The following is a 19,044-nucleotide window of genomic DNA, read 5'->3' as shown; positions in this document are numbered from 1 at the left end:
ATCGCATGATCAGCGTTTCCACAAGTGGAACACCCCTTTCTTGCTTTGGTGTGTGGTAAAGCGTGGTCTTCTGGAGATCGTGAGACACCAGGGGAACATGGTTATATCATGTGCTAAATTGTATGATCAACACTGATGAGGAGATGATGTACCATGAGATCTTGAGGATCGAGATTAACATCTTTTATTGCAGTTCTGACAAGCTGCAAAGGGTTGTATACATGTATGTGGTTCTTGTGCAAATGCATAGGATTTGGTAGGGTCGTATTTCTCATTCTGATAGCTGATGGAAATTGTTTCTTTCTGAGTAAATTTGAAGGCTAGTCTACAAAGTATCTTCACGTAACTGGATTAAAAAAAGGGACTATTTTCTAGTGAAATTTCAAACCATGTCACTCAAATTTTGTGGTATATTATTATTTTTTGCTGTGCTCTTCATAAATAGACGAATCTCAAAGAAAATCTAACAGGGCGTACTTTTGTAGATAAGCAAAACAATATAGTAATACCGATTTTAAAAAGATAAAACAAACGCTTTGATAGATATTTATTGGTACACATATATAACAACAAAATCAGCTGGTTTGGACTCAAAGTCCATTGGGCGATGCCATCAGGTGAATTACAACTGTCATATTTCATGTTGACATGGAGTCTGGATGGAGTTTCAAGGCTACTAACTAGCTAGTATCCATCAGGACTGTAGAAATGGTCTTTAATATCGGCTCAAAAATATTATCAGTAGTGGGTTTTGAACCGATATTGATTACTCGGTACTGATAGTCAAATGCTGGTTTATGAATTGATGTTGATAATGAGTATCAGTGCCGATCCATAACAAAGAACTAACACTGATGCTTAGACTATCAATGCAGATCCATAAGAACGAATCATCACTGATAGTCTGAGTATTAGTATCAGTTAGTATGACAAGCCGATACTGATACTTTTGTAGGCACAAATAAATTATAAATACAATAATACAACATTCAAAATCTGATTTCAAATTTGTATTCAAATATATGTAGGCATTCATCACAGGAAGATATATACATATGGATCATAAATAGTTCATCCACATCTAGACATAATCATGAGTTCATCAACATCCACACATAAATATTATCATAGTTTACATCATAGGTTAAATACATTGCAAATGCACTCATCCCTGATTCTACGGTGCACGTCGAATAATATAGTCTTCATAGTTGATATCTATGATATCAACTCCATATATCTCATCCAAATGGCGTAGTGCATAAACGAGCACACTATCTCGAGTAAGAAAGAGTAGATCCATCACAGTTCCATAAATAGGGAAACCTCCTCCACCGAACTCCACATAAGACTGATACCTCCCTTCATGAACTCTCTTGACTTTCGGGCCATTCAATGTGAAACCCAACCGCTCCATGACATAACGTAAGAGTGAACCCAAGCTAACATCCAAATGCATTCTGTTGTTCCTGTAAAAATCCTACAGGCAAAGAATATGAATATGAAGAGGAAATTTGATAATATATTAAACAATACTATAGACTAAAATTCGTGGCATCAACCGTGTCAAGTGCATGTAACCGCGATAGACTGATAGTCATTGAAGCCACATCGTCTATATTTTGCTCAAGCACTTTCAATTTGAAATAGCTATAGTCAGGTAAAATATACCCAACTTGATCTACAATCTCTTGCAAAACCGCTGCCACGGAGTTTATTTGAGCCACATGGATCTCAGGTGATTGGATGCCAGAGACAATAATATTGATAGATTCTTCATTTGCTGACATCTAAAAACTAATTGATATCCTTCTTGTACCACTATCACCTATAGTGGTAGTCACAAAAGGTTATGTACTACCCTCTATGTGAGCAATCATTCCATTTGACCAAACTAGGGGAGGAATTACCTACATCACTGGATGCATATCTTTAACAAATACATATTTTTCAATTATCAGTTGTCCAACCAAAATAGATGCGATGTATACCATTTTAATCATCTTGAGGTTGCAAGGGAGGGTGGGGCATCGAGTTCGTAGAGGAATATGCCTGGAGGATGTGGGAGGGGGCACCACGCGGTGGGATGTAGACGCTACTTCGGATGCATCCATGATACCTGCTAGATCCACGTAGCATCTACACAAAGTAAGGCATATGTAAACCAACAAATTTTACTTCTCTGTAGGCCAGCCCTGGGGCACGAGCTACAAATGACATGCTTAGAACACTATCTTGATGTGGGTGTATATCAAGATTCAACTTGAAAATAATAACCAGCACCAAATTTATATCCTAGTGGCTACCTATATGTAATTTGGAATGTGCTGGACCTATAGGTAGGGAGATGGAAACTATGTTGTACTTAGCTAGCTCAGAAAATTGGTTAAAATCATCAGACCAGTTTACTCCTTTGAATAATCTTATCCTAAGAAAGTTCCAACACAACAATACCAAATTTTAGAACCAACATTTTCGTTCTTTAACATGGTCGCTTTTGTTCTTCAACCAATTTATAAGCATAGAGGTACTTTCACATTGAAACAATATAACATAACATGTACACTAACAATGGCTAACATTTAATCAGATGAACTAAAATGCTCATTCTCGTTCTTCAATAAATCAAGAGCACAATTGAACTAATGCTATGTAAAGACCATCAGTTCCTTCAATCACCACATAGACATTAAGTATTATGTTGTGACAGGTAGAATCTAGGATCAAACTATCGGGGTCAAGCATATAAATATGAGTTAATGCTTTCGGCGCCGCTCACTAAAGACTTACCACCCTATATTTTTTGTGATTATGTTGTCGGCATGGGGTTATTGAAAAGCCTATGATTCTGGATAAGAGGACCATAAATCAAATCAACTCCCACTAAGCATAACGAGTTTCCATTTCGAGATGGTGTGGTACATTGCAGGTATTTGGGTTTCAGTGGTATTTTATTAGCCGATGTAACACTATACCTTGGTGTGCTGTTTTGTTTATAGTGGGCTTACGATGTTAGTCTTAAGATCAAGGGGGAGAATGTTGGAATAATCTCAGCCTTATCTCCTAACGTGCACCCTAACTGACCAAGAAATAAGGGGGAGACCGATCCCCGCGCACGCTCTGATCGGAAGCGCAACCAACTCTTGGTTGTAGTCCCATCCTATGTTGCGCAACATAAATAGAAGGGGGTGACGTCGGCTGTGTGATGTGTGTACATGCAAGGTTTGACACCCCCTAATATTCATAGCCCGATCTTGATGTGCGAAGCAGCAGGGTGAAGGCCACCACCGCATCACCATCGTGGTCAGCGACTCCATCATGTCGACATAGCACCGACACATCTACACCGAGTACTACCTCACCATCGATGACCTCGGGCTTCACCGACCAACACGTCTTCACCGACGCTCTACATCACCTCACTATCAACAACCCATCAAGATGGTGTCACCGAATTTGGGTAACCAATCATGCTTTCGCTCTAATGTTTCGTGTTTGATCCTAGGGCTAGCATCATGTCAATTGGATGTGAATTAAGATCTATCAACTTGAAGCAGCCCTACCACGTGCCGCTCTCGGTGCCGGCATTGGTGGCAATGTGCATAGTGCCCTTGGTGTTCCTGGCGTACGTGTGCGTGATGGCCGGTAGGGCTAGAAATAAAGCTCAAGGCTCATGAGCTAGCTCGGGAGCAAAGGCTCAGCTCAACTCAGTGGCCAAACGAGATGAATAGGAGCCACCTCCCCAGCTCGGTGGCCAAATGAGCCAAGCTCGAGCAGGCTCGTGAGTAGGTCGCTGGCCCATCAAAATGCCAGGAGTGAAGCGACGCTCCCATGTTCGGCTGGCTGGGTGTCGTAGAGTAGCATACCATGTACTAGAGCATCTTAGAGGCAGCCGGCAGGCCCTATCCCCTTCGATCATGTCCTAGAGCATCTTGTCGTACTCCTCTTCGATCGATAGGCCCACCCACCCTGTGCCACCGCCCTCCCATCGAGATGGCGATGGGAGACAAGGAATGGTTTGTGGTTCCCCAACGTACCTCTCATCCCTGATGGCGAGGTTGAGCAACGGGAGGAGTGTGACCTCCTTGGCCTCGGGGGCCCCAGAGAGAAGCATGGCGACGAGCAGCTTGACAGCAGCAAAGAGATTGCGACAGTGCCTGGTAGAGGACCGGGTGAGCCTTCGCACCTCCCATGTGGCATCCACCTCCCACGTGTGCACCCAGTCAACAAGGTCTCGCAGCGCCACCAACTCGGACGGTCACTCCGCCGCCACTGATGAGGCCCCAGGAAGAGCACGTCGCCCTCCCGTAGTCCCGTCGATGTCCGCCCGTTGCCGTTGTCTCTCATCCTAGTGCCGCTGCTCGCACGCCACCCACCCGCCCGTGGCCGCCGTCCTCCTATCGACGCCCGCCCGTGGTCGTCATCTCTCCACTCATCACCGCCCTCGGCTCGCCCATGGTTGTCGTCCACCCGACGGCAGTGCCCTGCCGCCTCCTCTCTGCCTATGGCCGCACTCTGATTGGGTCTCACCTGGGCTCGCAAGCTAGCTCGAGCCGGCTCGAGCCAGCAATGAGCCCAAGCTGAGCCCATTTTTTAGCTCGGTCATCTAACTAAGCCGAGCTTGGCTCATCTCGCACACAGGTGAGCTCGTGCATGATGAGCTAAGCTGGACTTGGCTCGGCTCGTTTCCACCCTTAGTGACTAGGTGGAGGGTGCTCCTGCTCACGGAGCTCGATGTCGAGTGGCACGACGCCATAAGGTTGTGGAGGTCAAGGAAGTGGCTCAATTTCAACCCCATCGTTGTTGCTACCACTGATGATCACCAAAGAGATCATGCTTGTGACCGGGTTTGAACGAACTATCATGCTCGGGCAGTCCATGCATGCATTCCTACCACTTCTTAGTATTTCCTTTTCCTTTCTGTGAAGAATTCTTTTGGTGTATATTTGAGAAACCATGTTGAAATGTGCTTTCGTTTATATATGATGAGTGATTGATATTGGTATTTATTTGGTTTGATGATCTTCAATTTTGCATGAGCTTTGATGTGCTGATTCTGGTAAACCCGGAATTTCTGGTCCAAACTCGAAACTTCAGGTTGAATATCCGGTGTTCAGGGTTTTTATCTCGCCAGAGCTTCGAGTGTTCAATTTTGGTAGCCAACCCAGAACTTTCAGTCCAAAACCAGAACTTTCGGTGTCATGGGAAAACAGACACCGAGAGCCCCCGTCCGGATCAAACCCGGAACTTCTAGTTTTGACCCAGAACTTTTGGGTACCCAAGTTAAAGTTCAAATGTCCGGTGTTCATGATTCTTTTTGTGGATATGATTTCAACAGAGAATTTTGATTTGGGATTAATTGGAGATAGGTTGGGAAATGTTGTTTTCTTCTCTCATGATTTGTAGGTAATAGATGCAACTTGGTGATCGACAATGGGATGATCGGGACTAAGCGGAATGCTTGGTGCCGAATGGTCAAGGAGGCCGGACGGAGTCAATGATGATCCTAGCTGGACACGTGGAGGTCAAGCAAAACTTGAAAGATGTATGGAGATAACATGTAGACAAAGTCAAGTGAAAGGGATGCCGGTGCAAGTGACAAGGTGGCTCGATAGATCAGGAGCGAGAGAGACTTGTCGGCGGTCAAGATCGTAAGACAAAGTATATATGTCGATATCGGAGCACTTGCTTATGATGTGAGCAAGTGGCGGCAAATCACGCTTTGAGGACCGTGTAAGGGGTTTTACGGTTTTGACCTCAAAACCGTGGGAAGAATGGAAGTGTACGTAGCATCATCATGAAGTTTGCGTCGACACGAAGCTAAGTCATGAAGGCGCCACGATCGTCCGATTGATAGAGGAGAAAATGGATCAAAATATCCTCGGTGGTAGGTAGGAGTATACAACAAGAGAGGAGTATTTTGGGTATAAGAAACCTTGGCATCCAAAAAAGCTCCTAAGGCCTATAAATAGAGGGGTAGAGCTGTTAGGAGAGGGGGAGCTAGCCACTTGTATTTGTATGCTAGGGTTTTATAGGAGATGAAAGAGAGTAGAGCTTAGCCTTTGTAATAGATGAGAGCTTTTTGTGAGAAAAATCTTTGTAATATATCTAAAATAGGTTTATCTCTGCAAGCAATGGAATTTATATTTCCTTTTGTGATTGTGTTCACCTCTTTATAGTTTCCTTCTCTTAGCTCCCTTACTTTGTTGCAAGTTTTTGGTGTTTCATTGCGATTTTCGTTTTTGGTTGAAAATTAAAAATTTTCCACTTGTGAAGTTTTTCTTCGTGTTGCTAGAGACATAAAATTCACATACAAATATATACAAATGGATCTTGAATTCAGTTACCTCTAAATCATCAACTTGAAGGATTTCTTCACCCGGTATTCTTGATTCACTTTTGTGTTCTTTGCCAAATCTATAAAATCAAGGGTGAAATCTTGATCTTCTTGAAAAGATCTTTTGGACAAAGATTCACCATGGACGTGCTAAGCTATGACTAAAAATTTTGTTGGATTTGGATCATGTTTGATTAGATTTCGACCTTGGATTTTGGGTCCTCATGCTGCAGTTTTTCCTATCAAACTGCTCAATCCGGAACTTTCGAAACCTTACCGGAATTTCCGGATTATTTCAAATTTTCATCCTGAGGCTCTTCTTCCTGTCTCAATCCGGAACTTCCGGATCCAACTCGGAACTTCCGAGTTTATCTATTTCTGCTGTGTTTTTGCGTTACATTTTATTATGTTCCATTTTTGATGTGCTTTGAGTGATAAAATAGGAGAAAATCATCCATTTTGAAATAAATTATTGATAGACATAGTCACCTCCTCTCGTTGCCATTCTCGGTCTTACAATATTGAGTGTAATGTGAAATAGTGATAATGTGACAGGTCTCAAATAGCTTTAGTTTAAGCCTTCTTAATTTCTTTTTAGGCTGAGCTAGCTGCATATATCTGGTAGCAAAACAAGGTCGAAAGCCTCACCAATTTTATTCTGATTCGTAGCATATGAATTTTCTGATTCAGAACAAGTGAAAATTGATTGTACCAATGTATCGTGTCATATGCGCTCGCAGCTCAAACATCATACCTGTTACAACTCACATTTTTTAGACGAATAAGATTAGGATTGTCCTAGACTCTGCATTGACACATAACATATCATATGCTCTCCATATAGCCTACTCCTAGATAACACGGATCTCACCGCATCCAACCTGACATCTACATGACCAATTAACTCCGAAAATAAGATGATCACTAACAACAACAAGAGTTCTCTAGAGCTAATTGAAACATACGCTTCGGTAATTCACATGGCATCCTGTCACATACCTCAACTTCCGGGCTGCATGACCACGGATGTGTTGGCCGACCTCCGCTGGCCCATGGGCAGCCGAGTAAGCAAGAAGCGCTACAAAGGACGACACCGAGCGCCAGGACAGGGACGGAACAGAAATGAACCAGGCGTTTCCCTTCTCCCTCCCCTGTATCCTGTTCCTCTTCTCACTTCTGACCTGTCTCTGATTTCTTGCAACTCTAGCCCAAATCCCTTGCGACCTCCTAGTCTATACTATATCCCTACCCTCTGAAATACCAATTATCAGTAAGAAGTTGGAAATATGCCCATTTTCTACTACTAGATTCTACTAGGAGGCATATTAAGTTAATGATCAAGAATGCTACGTAAATCAACACTAATAGCAGACAATCAAATGTAAACCATGAAGACATCATGTAAACCATAGACAAATGCAGCAGATTCATTACATACGTAAACCATTTGACTATTGCCGCATATGTAATTGGTAGCAACAACATGTAAATAGTAGACAAAACTAGCAGATATATAATCAGTCTAGACATTGTGTCAACGGTACCAATCAGGCTACTATCACTCATCTACAGACTTACTGATTAGTGCTCCTGCGACAGTTGATACTATGCAGGCTCGATGCATTGGAGACTTGCGGCTGTGTATTTCATCGAGGAAGCAGCGCAGATTGTAGGCGAATAACATATGAACGGTCATACATATGTGCTACTCAAAAACCTTATTATCGTACCTTGTGTGAACTTCACAATGACAACAGCTCAGAAATACCACTCACCTTTCACTTCGGTGCACGCCAAGGAGAATGCCGGCGAGATCCGGTAGCACAATACCATGACACAGTTTACCTGATGGAAAAAGAAGAAAGGAGTCGAGATGTGTTTTCGTGGATTTTCAAATGTACTGGACCTGGACATCTCTAGGACCTTTATAGGAAAGATGGACACAGTTTACCTGATGGAAAAAGAAGGAAGGACCACTAAATTGCAGTCATTCCGTAATTGATCAAATAACTCGGGATAGAAGCATTGATCAGCCATTTGGCTGTTTCAAATAGTAACAAAAAAAAAAGAATACACGAGTGGCAAAAAGATTATGCTAACTTGGCTATTGGCCTTGCCATGGTCGCACGTAAGACATGCGATAGTTTACACGAAAAATATGCGAGCACGCGCGCATGTATAATCAAAGCCCCATACTGTCATTTCTCTATTTTAGAGAGAGGAGAGGACTTCACTATTTAAATTGGTCTACACTAACCTTTCACTAATAATATAGATAATTCTACCATACAGTCATGCTTTGTGATTCTATGAATGAGACTCCATGGACCACATTCCAACATAAGGAATGCGACACATCCATGGATGCAAGAAGAACACGGAGTGCAACTGCAGACAGAGCACTGAATCCGGCATGGGGACGCAACCCCGCGGCACCTGCGGAGTTCAGCATGCTGCTTGGTCTTCTGCCGAGTGACTTGAAAGGATGGTCGTATCTTAAAAGAAGGTGAGTTAGGACATTTAAAATTATTTTGTCTTTAAAAATTATATAAGATAAATCTATATCAGTTTTTATTTAAATATGTTTTAGGTTTATCTAGTGTCTACTCTACCGATTAAAGCACTTATAACCTATCTAAGAAGGTAAATTGCAATAATGTAAATACGAAAACGTAAATAAGGTAGAGAGAGCAAACTCGATATAAGATATTTTTATCTTGTGATATTGATGGTATAAATACCAATTCTAATCTACGTTGGAGCTCCATAAAGGATATACTTCCGGTCAGCATCCGATCACGGCTCTTGAGCTACCAAGTCACAAAGACAAGACCTCCACCCAGATGAGCCATCAAGCCAAAAAAATGTCTTACCACTAGCCTCTCTTTCGGTTCTTTGCCGTCGTGATCACTTCGGATCTTAAGCCACCAAGGCAAGGGTTTCCGCTTCCACGCACAATCGCCTTGCCGCCATTCCATACCAAGTGAGATGGTCAACAAACTTGCCGGCGAATCATCATGGCTATATGTACCATTTGGTATAAAGTTGGATCACTCTTTGGTCCACTCTCTAGGTAGCAATCACCTAGCAACACTCTTTCTAGGTCCATAAGCACTAATCACTCATTAATCTTGTGCTTAATCACCTTAGATGATCACTTTAAGCACTTTGGTGGCTTGAATGTCTTCTCATGTGTGCATGAACTTCTCAAGACTCCAGCAACCTCAAATGGCTGAGTGGAGAGGGTATTTATAGCATTAAACCCGTGCACTAGCCGTTAACCCAACGGCTCTAAAAAGTTGTTAACACCGGATGATCCGGTGAGAATAATAGTACCAACACCGGATCATCCGGTGAGTACACTCTCACAAACTAGCTGTTGAAACCCCACTCAAGCCTCTATGAACACCAAACACTCCGATGTATATTTTATCTTTATCACTGGACTACCCGGTGAATATATATTTAGCATCTGAGTCAATTGCATCCTCTCTGTGTAAATTCCTCCGGTGTAAGCATTCAGTGCACATCACTTCATCACCGGACTATCTGATGCCTTGAACTTTGTTTTGCCTCTTTGCACTATTCATTTGTTCGGTGTAGCCTTGCTTCATCACTAGACCTTCCGGCGTGTTGATCTTCGATCTTCCACAACTGCAACCTTCTCTGGTATAAATGCTCCGGTGTATATCTTTTTCTGATCACCGGACTCTCCGGTGGGTTGTTTCATTCTGCCTTCTGGACAGAAACACTCCAGTGTTGCTATGCTTTGATCACCGGACTGTCCGGTGAGACTTAGCCTTCATTCTTCAGCACGACACTCTTCTTTGGAAAAATTGCTAATCATCGGACCTTCCGGTGAGGTTTTCAGGCCTCTCTCCCCCTTTGTCAAATATGCTCCAGTGAGCTTGTCATCCACGGCATCGGACCATCCGGTGAGGCAAATCATCCTAGGAGTTTTTCAATTCGATCAAACTTTGTCCTGATTGCGGTGGCCTCTTTATGTATTGCATCATGAGACCTACTAACATATATTTTGACAAACATGTTAGTCTCATTGACTATGTTATCATTAATCACTAAAATCACAATCATGATCTAATAGGGTTATTTTCACTATAATCTCTCACTTTTTGGTGAATATATACTTAGCATTCGAGCCAACTGCATCCTCTCTATATAAATTGTCCCAGTGTAAGCATCTGGTGCACATCACTTCATCATCAGACTATTTGAAGCCTTGAACTTCGTTCTGTCTCTTTGCACTGTTCATTATCTAGTGTATTGTCTGATGTAGCCTTGCTTCATCACCGAACCTTCCAGTGTGTTAATTTTTGATCTTCCATGGCTACAACCTTCTCTAGTGTAAATGCTCCGGTATATCTTTCTCTGATCACCGAACTATTCGGTGAATTGTTACATTCTGCCTTCTGGACAGAAACACTCCGGTGTTTCCATGCTTTGATCAACGGACTATCCGGTGAGGCTTAGCCTTCATTCTTCAGCAAAACACCCTTCTCTGGAAGAATTGCTCCGGTGAGCACACTTGTTCATTACCGGACCTTTCGCTGAGGTCTTTAGGCCTCTCTCACCCTTTGTCAAATATGCTCCGGTGAGCTTAACATCTACAATACGGACCACCTGGTGAGATAAATCTTCCTAGGACTTCTTGACAAACATGTTAGTCTCATTGACTATATTGTCATTAATCACTAAAATTACAATCATAGCCTAATATGACCATTTTCGCTACACCCACCTCCATTGAGGTTTCTAGCAGGCTCAATGCCAACGGCGGTGTGCGGAACCTGCCAAACGGGAGCACCGAGGACAAGGGTGAAACTAGAGACAAACCAGACTCTAAATTGAATCGGATCCTCTAATTTCTGACTCCAACTCTCAATTAAAACCCATACACACCATACGAACCATAGTCCTGCACACATACGAACTCCACGCTTCAATGTGATTCGAATCCCCGAGACCCACGCTAAGATTAAGTCCAACACATACATCCAACTAGTCTCTTTAAGTTGAAACTTTCTGGCAATTTGCAATTTCAATTCAATTCTCCAAAAGCCCAATCTGAAACTCTAACCCTAGAAAACGAGCAACCAATAATCATCTAATTGAAACACTATCTTGCAAATTAGGAGCTTTGCTTAAAAGAAAATGAGAGAATTACAATTGTATAAGCAAACATGGGTTGAGTTTATTGCCTTTGCAATGCACTAACGAATCCATAAAGACTGAAGAGGCCACAGCCCTCGAGCGGCCGTGCCGTGGCCACCTGGCAAGGGCGGAGACCGTGGCCGTGGCCAGCCGTACTCCGGGCTCTGGTGACCGGTGATGAGGGCGTCAGCGTGGGCAACAAGCAGGAGGGGCCAAGCGGTGACAGGAAAGCATCAGAGGAGGGGTCATGGGGATCGATCGATCAATTCTGAAAACAACATGCACTGTGAGGTACTCTACCGCTTGCACCTAGCCCTCTTGGGATGGGCCGAATGCTTGCTAGTTTCTGACCTACTAAGGCTTGACGATGGGCCGCGATGGCTAGGTTTGCATGGCTTTGGGCACAGGGGTGCATACGTGGTGAATATAGACACTGAAATTTTATTTGGGTCTAAGTTGGGATGCAAGTTTTGTTTGAGTAATTAGATCGATCTAAAACTAAAAAAAACTAAAGATTTACTCCCGCCTAACAAAGCTAATGAAAAATAAACTAAGTAATGATCCAAAACTAACAATTAGATACTCACTTGCATTCCTAACCTGGGTGCATCTGCACCCCTCTAGCTCAATGGGCTTCGCCCTGACCAAGGATATCATGACGGATTGATGGAGGCCGTGTTTAAAGAGTTCTTTTGGTGTAAATTTTTTGAGAGGATAGAGAGGGCGTCAGATGGGGGAAAACAGTCCATGTCAGATCCACGTGGGATGGAAAACTGGTTAGGGGCAACATTTAGATGATATTAGAAGACGAGGGAATTGAATTGATCCGAAAAAGAGTTGTGGGTGAAAACTAAACTGAGGGGAAGAGTTGAGGGACCAATTATGGATTTTTTTCCTATATTATTTTAGAGTACACTCAAATGTGAAAATAATGGCATGTCCTTCAGGTTTGGGACCGGGTGGAGCTGATTAGCCTCCATGAAGGTGCAAGACAAGTTCATCTAGCGTTAGTTCGCCTTGCAGTAGTATTATGCTTCTTCAGCGTACCGATCATTCTTTCAAGGCCATGCGGGCATTCCGGGTGGCAAGGAGCTATGGAGGACTAAGGCACCTCTAAATGCATATTCATTTTCTGCTTAGCACTGTATGGGCGTTGATGGACTTCGGATAGGTTGCAGCGCCACAACTTGTCGAACAACAATCATTGGAAACCATTGAGCATCTACTGTTCGGCTGTGTCTACAATTGGGAGGTTCGGTTTCACCTGCTACATTAGCACCAACCGCAGATATTCAGATGGTGGACTGGTGGTGGCCAGTCAAAAATAGGTTCCCAAGGAGTTCAGGAAGGATTTGTGAGAAACCAAGTTCTAATGTGCATTGGTTTTCTTATGATTAGTGATTGATATTGTCATTTATTTGGTTTGATGATCTTCGGTTTTGCATGAGCTTTGAGTGATTCGAATTGATTTGAGATTTCATTTGAGCATATTGATTACGGACTAATTGAAATTGGAGTTGGAGAAATGTGTTTGCTTGTCTCATGATGTGCAGGTGATGGATGCAACTTGGCGGTCGACGGCGGGATGATCGGGGCTAAGTGGAGTGCTTGGTGCCAGACAATCAAGGAGGCCGGGCGGAGTCAAGGGTGATCCTAGCTGAACACGTGGAGGACTGAAGCAAAGCATTGAAGGCGGATGGAGACAGCGTGTTGACAAAGTCAAGCGAAGGGGGTGCCGGTGCAAGTGACAAGGCAGTTCGAGGGATCGGGAGCGAGAGAGACTTACCGGCAGTCAGGATCACATGACGGAGTACACAGGTCGACATCGAAGCGCTTGCTTAAGGTGTAAGCAAGGCGGTGAGTCACGCTTTGAGAAGCGTGCAGGCGGTTTCGCGGTTTGGCCTCAAAACTGTGGGAGGACTGGAGGAGTATGTGGCACCATCGCGAAGCTTGCGTCGAGACGAAGCTAAGTTGTGAAGGCGCTGTGGCCGTCTGATGAATGGAGAAGAAAATAGACCAAAATACCCTCGGTGGTAGGTAGGAATGTACTACAAGAGAGAGGTATTTTAGAGAAAAACTAGGAAACTTAAGTGCCAAGTTTCGTAGGCCTATAAATAGAGAGGTAGGACTAGAGAGAGCTTTGAACCAGCCACTTGAGCCACTTTGTGCCACCCATTTGAGAGCCTTAGAGCTAGGACTTTAGAGGAGAGAATGATGAGTGCTTAACCTATGTAATAGGTGAGAATTTTGAGAGATAAATCTTTGTAATCCTCTTAAAATAGGGCTGACCTTTTTTAGTAATTAATTTTATATTTTTGCATATGCTTGAATTCCCCTCCTTCTAGTTTTCCTCTATTGGTTCCCTTGCAAGTTTGTAATTTTTTCTGTTTTCAGTTTTTGATTTTCGTTTTGGTTTTTGGGCTGAAATTTCAGCACCTTGTGAGATCATTCTTCTTGTTGCTAGAGGCATAAAAACTCACATACGAGTACATGCTCATGGGTCTTGAGTACACTTGCCTCTAGATCATCAACTTGGAGAGGTTCCTTGCCCGGAGATTTTTTCTTTTAGCTGCAGTTTTTCACCTTTGCAGAGTTATTTTTATTGATACTAGTGGCTTAAACACTCACATACTCATGTATTTGAGCGGGTCTTGAGTCCCCTTGCTACTAGACTATCATCGTGGAGGATAACCTTGTCTGGTGTCCATCTTCTCTAGTTTCTTTGAAAGTTGAGAGTTTTTGTGCACAAAGACATATGGAATGGTCTTGAATGGAATCTATGGTTCATATTCCATCTGTGGAGTCTTGTTGCCATTGAACTAGTCTTATTGCTTTGTCTCTCTAATTCTTTTGCTTCCGCTTGAGCGTTTTGAGGTGCGTTGGGTGAAAAATAGGAAAAGACCTTCTATTTTGAAAGAAATTTGTTGAGGTGCCTATTCACCCCCCTCTAGTCGCCGTTCTCGTTCCTACAGTTCGATTCTTTGGCTACACCAGTCAGCTTGCTGCTGTGGAAGGAAAGGAATGATCAGGTCTTCAATCAACCGGCAGTTCAAGCAGAACTTTCAAGAAGAGGAGAGCTGTTGTTGGGTTCAGTCCGGCAATCGCTTGTTGTCGTTCTTCCTTCGGTAGCTTATGTTGTTGCTAAACTTGTAATGTAATGAACTCCTCTTGATGATTCTTGAAAGATGTTACTGTGAAATTCCTCTATCGAAAAAAAACAAATAATGATATGTCTCAGGTAGTCTATTACATATATTAAAGGACCAAGATTTGAAGGGATACTAGAGTTCAGTACTATAGCTACTATTTATGTTGTGTACATATACATATATGTATATATATATGTATACAGTGTACATGTATGCGTATATACATACATATATTGATAAATCGGCTGAAATAATCTAAACTGCATAGGAAAATATCTAAAACTCAAAAAATATGAAAAAAGTTAGTTAGGTTCATATTACTATCGTCTACATGTTAAAATTATGTGCATACATGAAAGTACCATTATTTTTCTATAATTAAATGAATGTGTTAAATATTGAAATTCATAAATAAATATTGAGATACCTAAAGTTGGTAAACCTAATTTTTTAGTCTTCTTTGGTCATGCTTTGTGCAAAAAAAAAAAAAAGCCATGCCATAGGCGCGCCAATCCGCCAAGTTATGCTTAAGCTTTCTTGGTTGTTGCACAGGCTCAACTAGATTTGAAGCAAAACTAAGTCGAAGCCTAAAAAGTTATGGTGTCATAACAACTCACATGCTTGGGCTCCACAACTCATGATTCTTTGAAAAAAAGAAGATGAAAAATGCTATTTAACTATCGATAGATTTTGATGGGGGATCTATTGAATTTCCTATCGTAGGATGAACTTGGAGATTCATGCGGCCATCTTCTCCAATGAGCTCCTCCGGCGATAGCAATGTTAGGGTTAGGGTTTTGGGTTTGGGTTCGGGTTCAGGTTTTTGGGATTTTGAGGGTTGCCGGCTTAGAGGGAGGCTCGGGGAGGCTGTCAGACCGACGGTGGTGGCTGGTGGTGGGTGGCACGGCGAGGCAGCGGGGGCACCGCCCACCGTGGTGGTGGGGGGTGGCCGATTGGCCTGTGGTGGTGGTGGGAGCATCGGGATTGAACATGTTAGTGGCGGACGATAGTCATAGGCAGTGGCTTCGGTGGCGATGGTGCCGCTGGAGTCGAGTAGGGTGGCGGCAGAGGCGGGGGGAGGGGAGCTCGTATCCGTGGCCAGAGACAGCAACGGAACGCGGCAGAAGGGGAGGGGTGGTGGAGAGAGGACGGGCGACGAAGGGGAGCTGAGGCAGTGGAGAGGCGCGACGGACGATGGAGGGGAGCCGAGGGCAATGGGGAGGCGGCGTGCGGTGGGGGTGGAAGTGAGGGGCGGTGGCGGTGGGGGCAGAAGTGAGGGAGAGGATTAGGGTTAGATTTTTATATGAAGTTGAGGTTGATCTAGGACGTTCGATGACGATCTGACGGATGAAAATTTAACAGATTTTACCTCTAAAATTTGTGATAGACAACTAGATAGACAAAAAAAAAGTCTTCAAAGAAAGGTCAACCATGCGTTTTCACAAATAAAGTCACCAACAAAACGCCTTCAAATATAGTATTGCGCCTGCTCTAAGCCTCCGATAGCGAGTTGTAGGGTGCTGCAATCGAGTAGCTGAGGAAAGGCTGGGCGTGGTCAGGGGCAGGCCTACCTAGGGCACGAGCCCAAGCATATGTATATCTATTTTTTTAAAAAAATTAGCTATATATCATATATAATACATATAAAATAGATATCAATAATTATTAAAATTTCAAACTTACATGTTGTATTCCGACTAAATATACCATTCATACTCTATTTGTCTTTTTTTACTTACCGCACTCTACCATCTTTATGATTATCGAACAAATTTTTTAGAGGTGTATTAAAATGCCAGACCCGGTGGAGAAGCGAATATTTTTCAATCCAGAAAAATCCGTCCGACGTCGACTTTTCGTTGGTTCGTATAGTACCACGATCAGCTTTCGGAATCATGTGTCAGATGCACGGCTGCTTTCGTAATCATGTGTCAGATGCACGGCTGCTTTCAATTCAGTTCACCATGTCACGGCACAATGGCAACATGAATGAACGGCGCCACGCTTCCTCCACTCTTACTGGATTCTAGTAGCTTACTCAAATACTCACCATGAAGCAGGAGATCCGAACAATCGAACAGCCATTACTGCAACGTCAACAGCAACAACAAGATGGCACGACCGTGCAAGGCGGCGGTGACCACCAGAGCAAGCTCACGCTCGTCCCGCTCGTCTTCCTCATCTACTTCGAGGTGGCCGGCGGCCCGTACGGCGCCGAGCGAGCAGTCCACGCGGCGGGGCCGCTCTTCACGCTCCTCGGCTTCCTCGTCTTCCCCTTCGCGTGGGGCGTCCCGGAGTCGCTCGTCACCGCCGAGCTCTCCGCCGCGCTCCCGGGCAACGGCGGTTTCGTCCTGTGGGCCGACCGCGCCTTCGGCCCGCTCGCCGGCTCCCTCCTCGGAACGTGGAAGTACCTCAGCTGCATCACCAATATCGCCGCGTACCCGGCACTCGTCGCCGACTACCTCGGCCAAGTTGCCCCCAGCAGGGTGCGCACGGGCACGGTGGTGGGCATGACGGTGTTCCTGTCCTTCCTGAACTACACCGGCCTGAGCATCGTCGGGTGGGGTGCCGTGGCGCTGGGGCTCGTGTCCCTGGCGCCGTTCGTGCTCATGACGGTGATGGCGGCGCCGAAGGTGCGACCGAGGCGGTGGGTGGTGCAGGTGGAAGGGAGGAAGGACTGGAGGCTCTTCTTCAACATACTGTTCTGGAACCTGAACTATTGGGACAGCGCGAGCACCATGGCCGGTGAGGTAGAACGGCCGGAGCGGACGTTCCCGCGGGCACTGGCTGTGGCAGTGATTCTGATCGTCGCCAGCTATCTTTTGCCGCTCATGGCTGCGACCGGCTCCGTGGACGCGCCATCGGAGGCATGGGCGAACGGCTACCTCGCCGATGCTGCAGGTACCTACGAATATGCTATTTCAAATAGAAAAGATTATACATTATGAAAGTATTTTTAGTCTAATATCACCGAGTTTATGTCGTCAATCTACATAATTTCCTTACTAGTTGGAGGCTTACGAGGTTGTTGCTGTGATCTGTGCGTGCAGGCATCATCGGCGGCTCGTGGCTCAAGTCCTGGACCGAGGCCGGCGCGGTGCTGTCGTCCGTCGGCATGTTCGAGGCCCAGCTGAGCAGCGGCGCGTACCAGCTGCTGGGCATGGCGGAGCTGGGCCTCCTCCCGGCCGTCTTCGCCCGCCGCGCCACCCGCTTCCGCACCCCATGGGTCGCCATAGCCGCCTCCACCGCCATCACCCTCGCCGTCTCCTTCCTCGGCTTCGACGACATCGTCGCCACCGCCAACTTCCTTTATAGCCTCGGTACGCTGCTTGAGTTCGCGGCATTTCTCCGGCTCCGCGCAACGCAGCCCAACCTCCAGCGGCCCTACCGTGTGCCGCTCCCGCTGCCTGCGCTGGCGGCAATGTGCGCTGTGCCGTCGACGTTCCTGGTTTACGTGAGCGTCGCGGCCGGGTGGAGGGTGTTCGCGCTCGCTGGCACGCTCACGGTGCTTGCCGTCGGCTGGCACAGCGTCATGAGGCTATGCAAATCCAGGAAATGGCTCAGGTTCAACACCAACGTTGTCGCGTTATGATGGTGCCAGAGTTTGAAGTTTGAACAGTCGCCAAGCCTGTTTTTTAAGCAATTCGCGTACTTCATCCATTTTTACATCGATACTATTGTTTAAGATCTATCTATCTTCTATTACATTAGTGCAAGTACATGCCAACCATCTCATATGTCATCTTGTGTAATACCACGTAGGATTTTAGTGAATGCGGAGGTGTAAAAAAGAGATTGTTATTTTGTGAGCAATGGTCTTGTAAACTAAAATTGTGGGATTACTATAAGAAAGATGAAAAAACAACTCATTGCAAATGTTGTATGTTAAATCGTATCAAAATTACATACTAATGCATGAGATAGCCTATAAGACGGCACCAATATACTTGCTCTTAGTAATTAGCTAACAAAATAAGACTCTTCAATTGCTCTCAAAACCTAAAAATTACCACGTTAATAAGCAAAATTTATATACTAATATTTATAAATTATCCATCACTATCATTAAAAAAAGTAAAGCCAAAATACTCATATATCTGCTTCTCTATTAGCATTATTATAGAAAGATAGATGTATCACATTATAATTCAACCAATGTTAATATAGAAAAAGTATTAAGAAACCAAAGATCGAGCACCAAGAAAAATAAAGAAAGTACGTTAACTAATTAAACCACGCCAAGAAACCGAGGCTCGTTCGGCGGTAATCCTTTTAGCACGTTCATCTACGAGCCAGCTACATGGAAAAAGCCGATGGCGTCGATCCCCGCTCGGCTCTCGCGTGGATCACAATATGGCATGCTCTACAAACCTGCAACGTAGTCCC

At 44.4% G+C, this 19,044-nt stretch overlaps 1 protein-coding gene across 1 annotated transcript; it reads left to right on the top strand.

The window, feature by feature from the left end:
- The first annotated feature begins 16,575 nt into the window (after positions 1-16,575).
- Positions 16,576-18,462, top strand: LOC133912591 (probable polyamine transporter At3g13620). Its single transcript, XM_062355414.1, has 2 exons — positions 16,576-17,559; positions 17,709-18,462. Exons 1-2 carry the CDS (start codon positions 16,710-16,712, stop codon positions 18,248-18,250), a joined length of 1,392 nt encoding a protein of 463 aa, XP_062211398.1. The 5' UTR covers positions 16,576-16,709; the 3' UTR covers positions 18,251-18,462.
- The last annotated feature ends 582 nt before the right edge of the window (positions 18,463-19,044 follow it).

This window comes from Phragmites australis, chromosome 3 (genome assembly GCF_958298935.1).
Source record: "Phragmites australis chromosome 3, lpPhrAust1.1, whole genome shotgun sequence".
NCBI classification, from domain to species: domain Eukaryota; kingdom Viridiplantae; phylum Streptophyta; class Magnoliopsida; order Poales; family Poaceae; genus Phragmites; species Phragmites australis.
Note: the sequence above shows the minus strand (reverse complement) of the source record. Positions and strands in the feature narration are given on the sequence as shown.

Coding starts and splice junctions, on each gene's coding strand:
- LOC133912591 (XM_062355414.1), top strand. CDS start 16,710: ATGAAGCAGGAGATCCGAACAATCGAACAGCCATTACTGCAACGTCAA. Junction 17,560..17,708: donor CTACCTCGCCGATGCTGCAG/GTACCTACGAAT, acceptor CTGTGCGTGCAG/GCATCATCGGCGGCTCGTGG.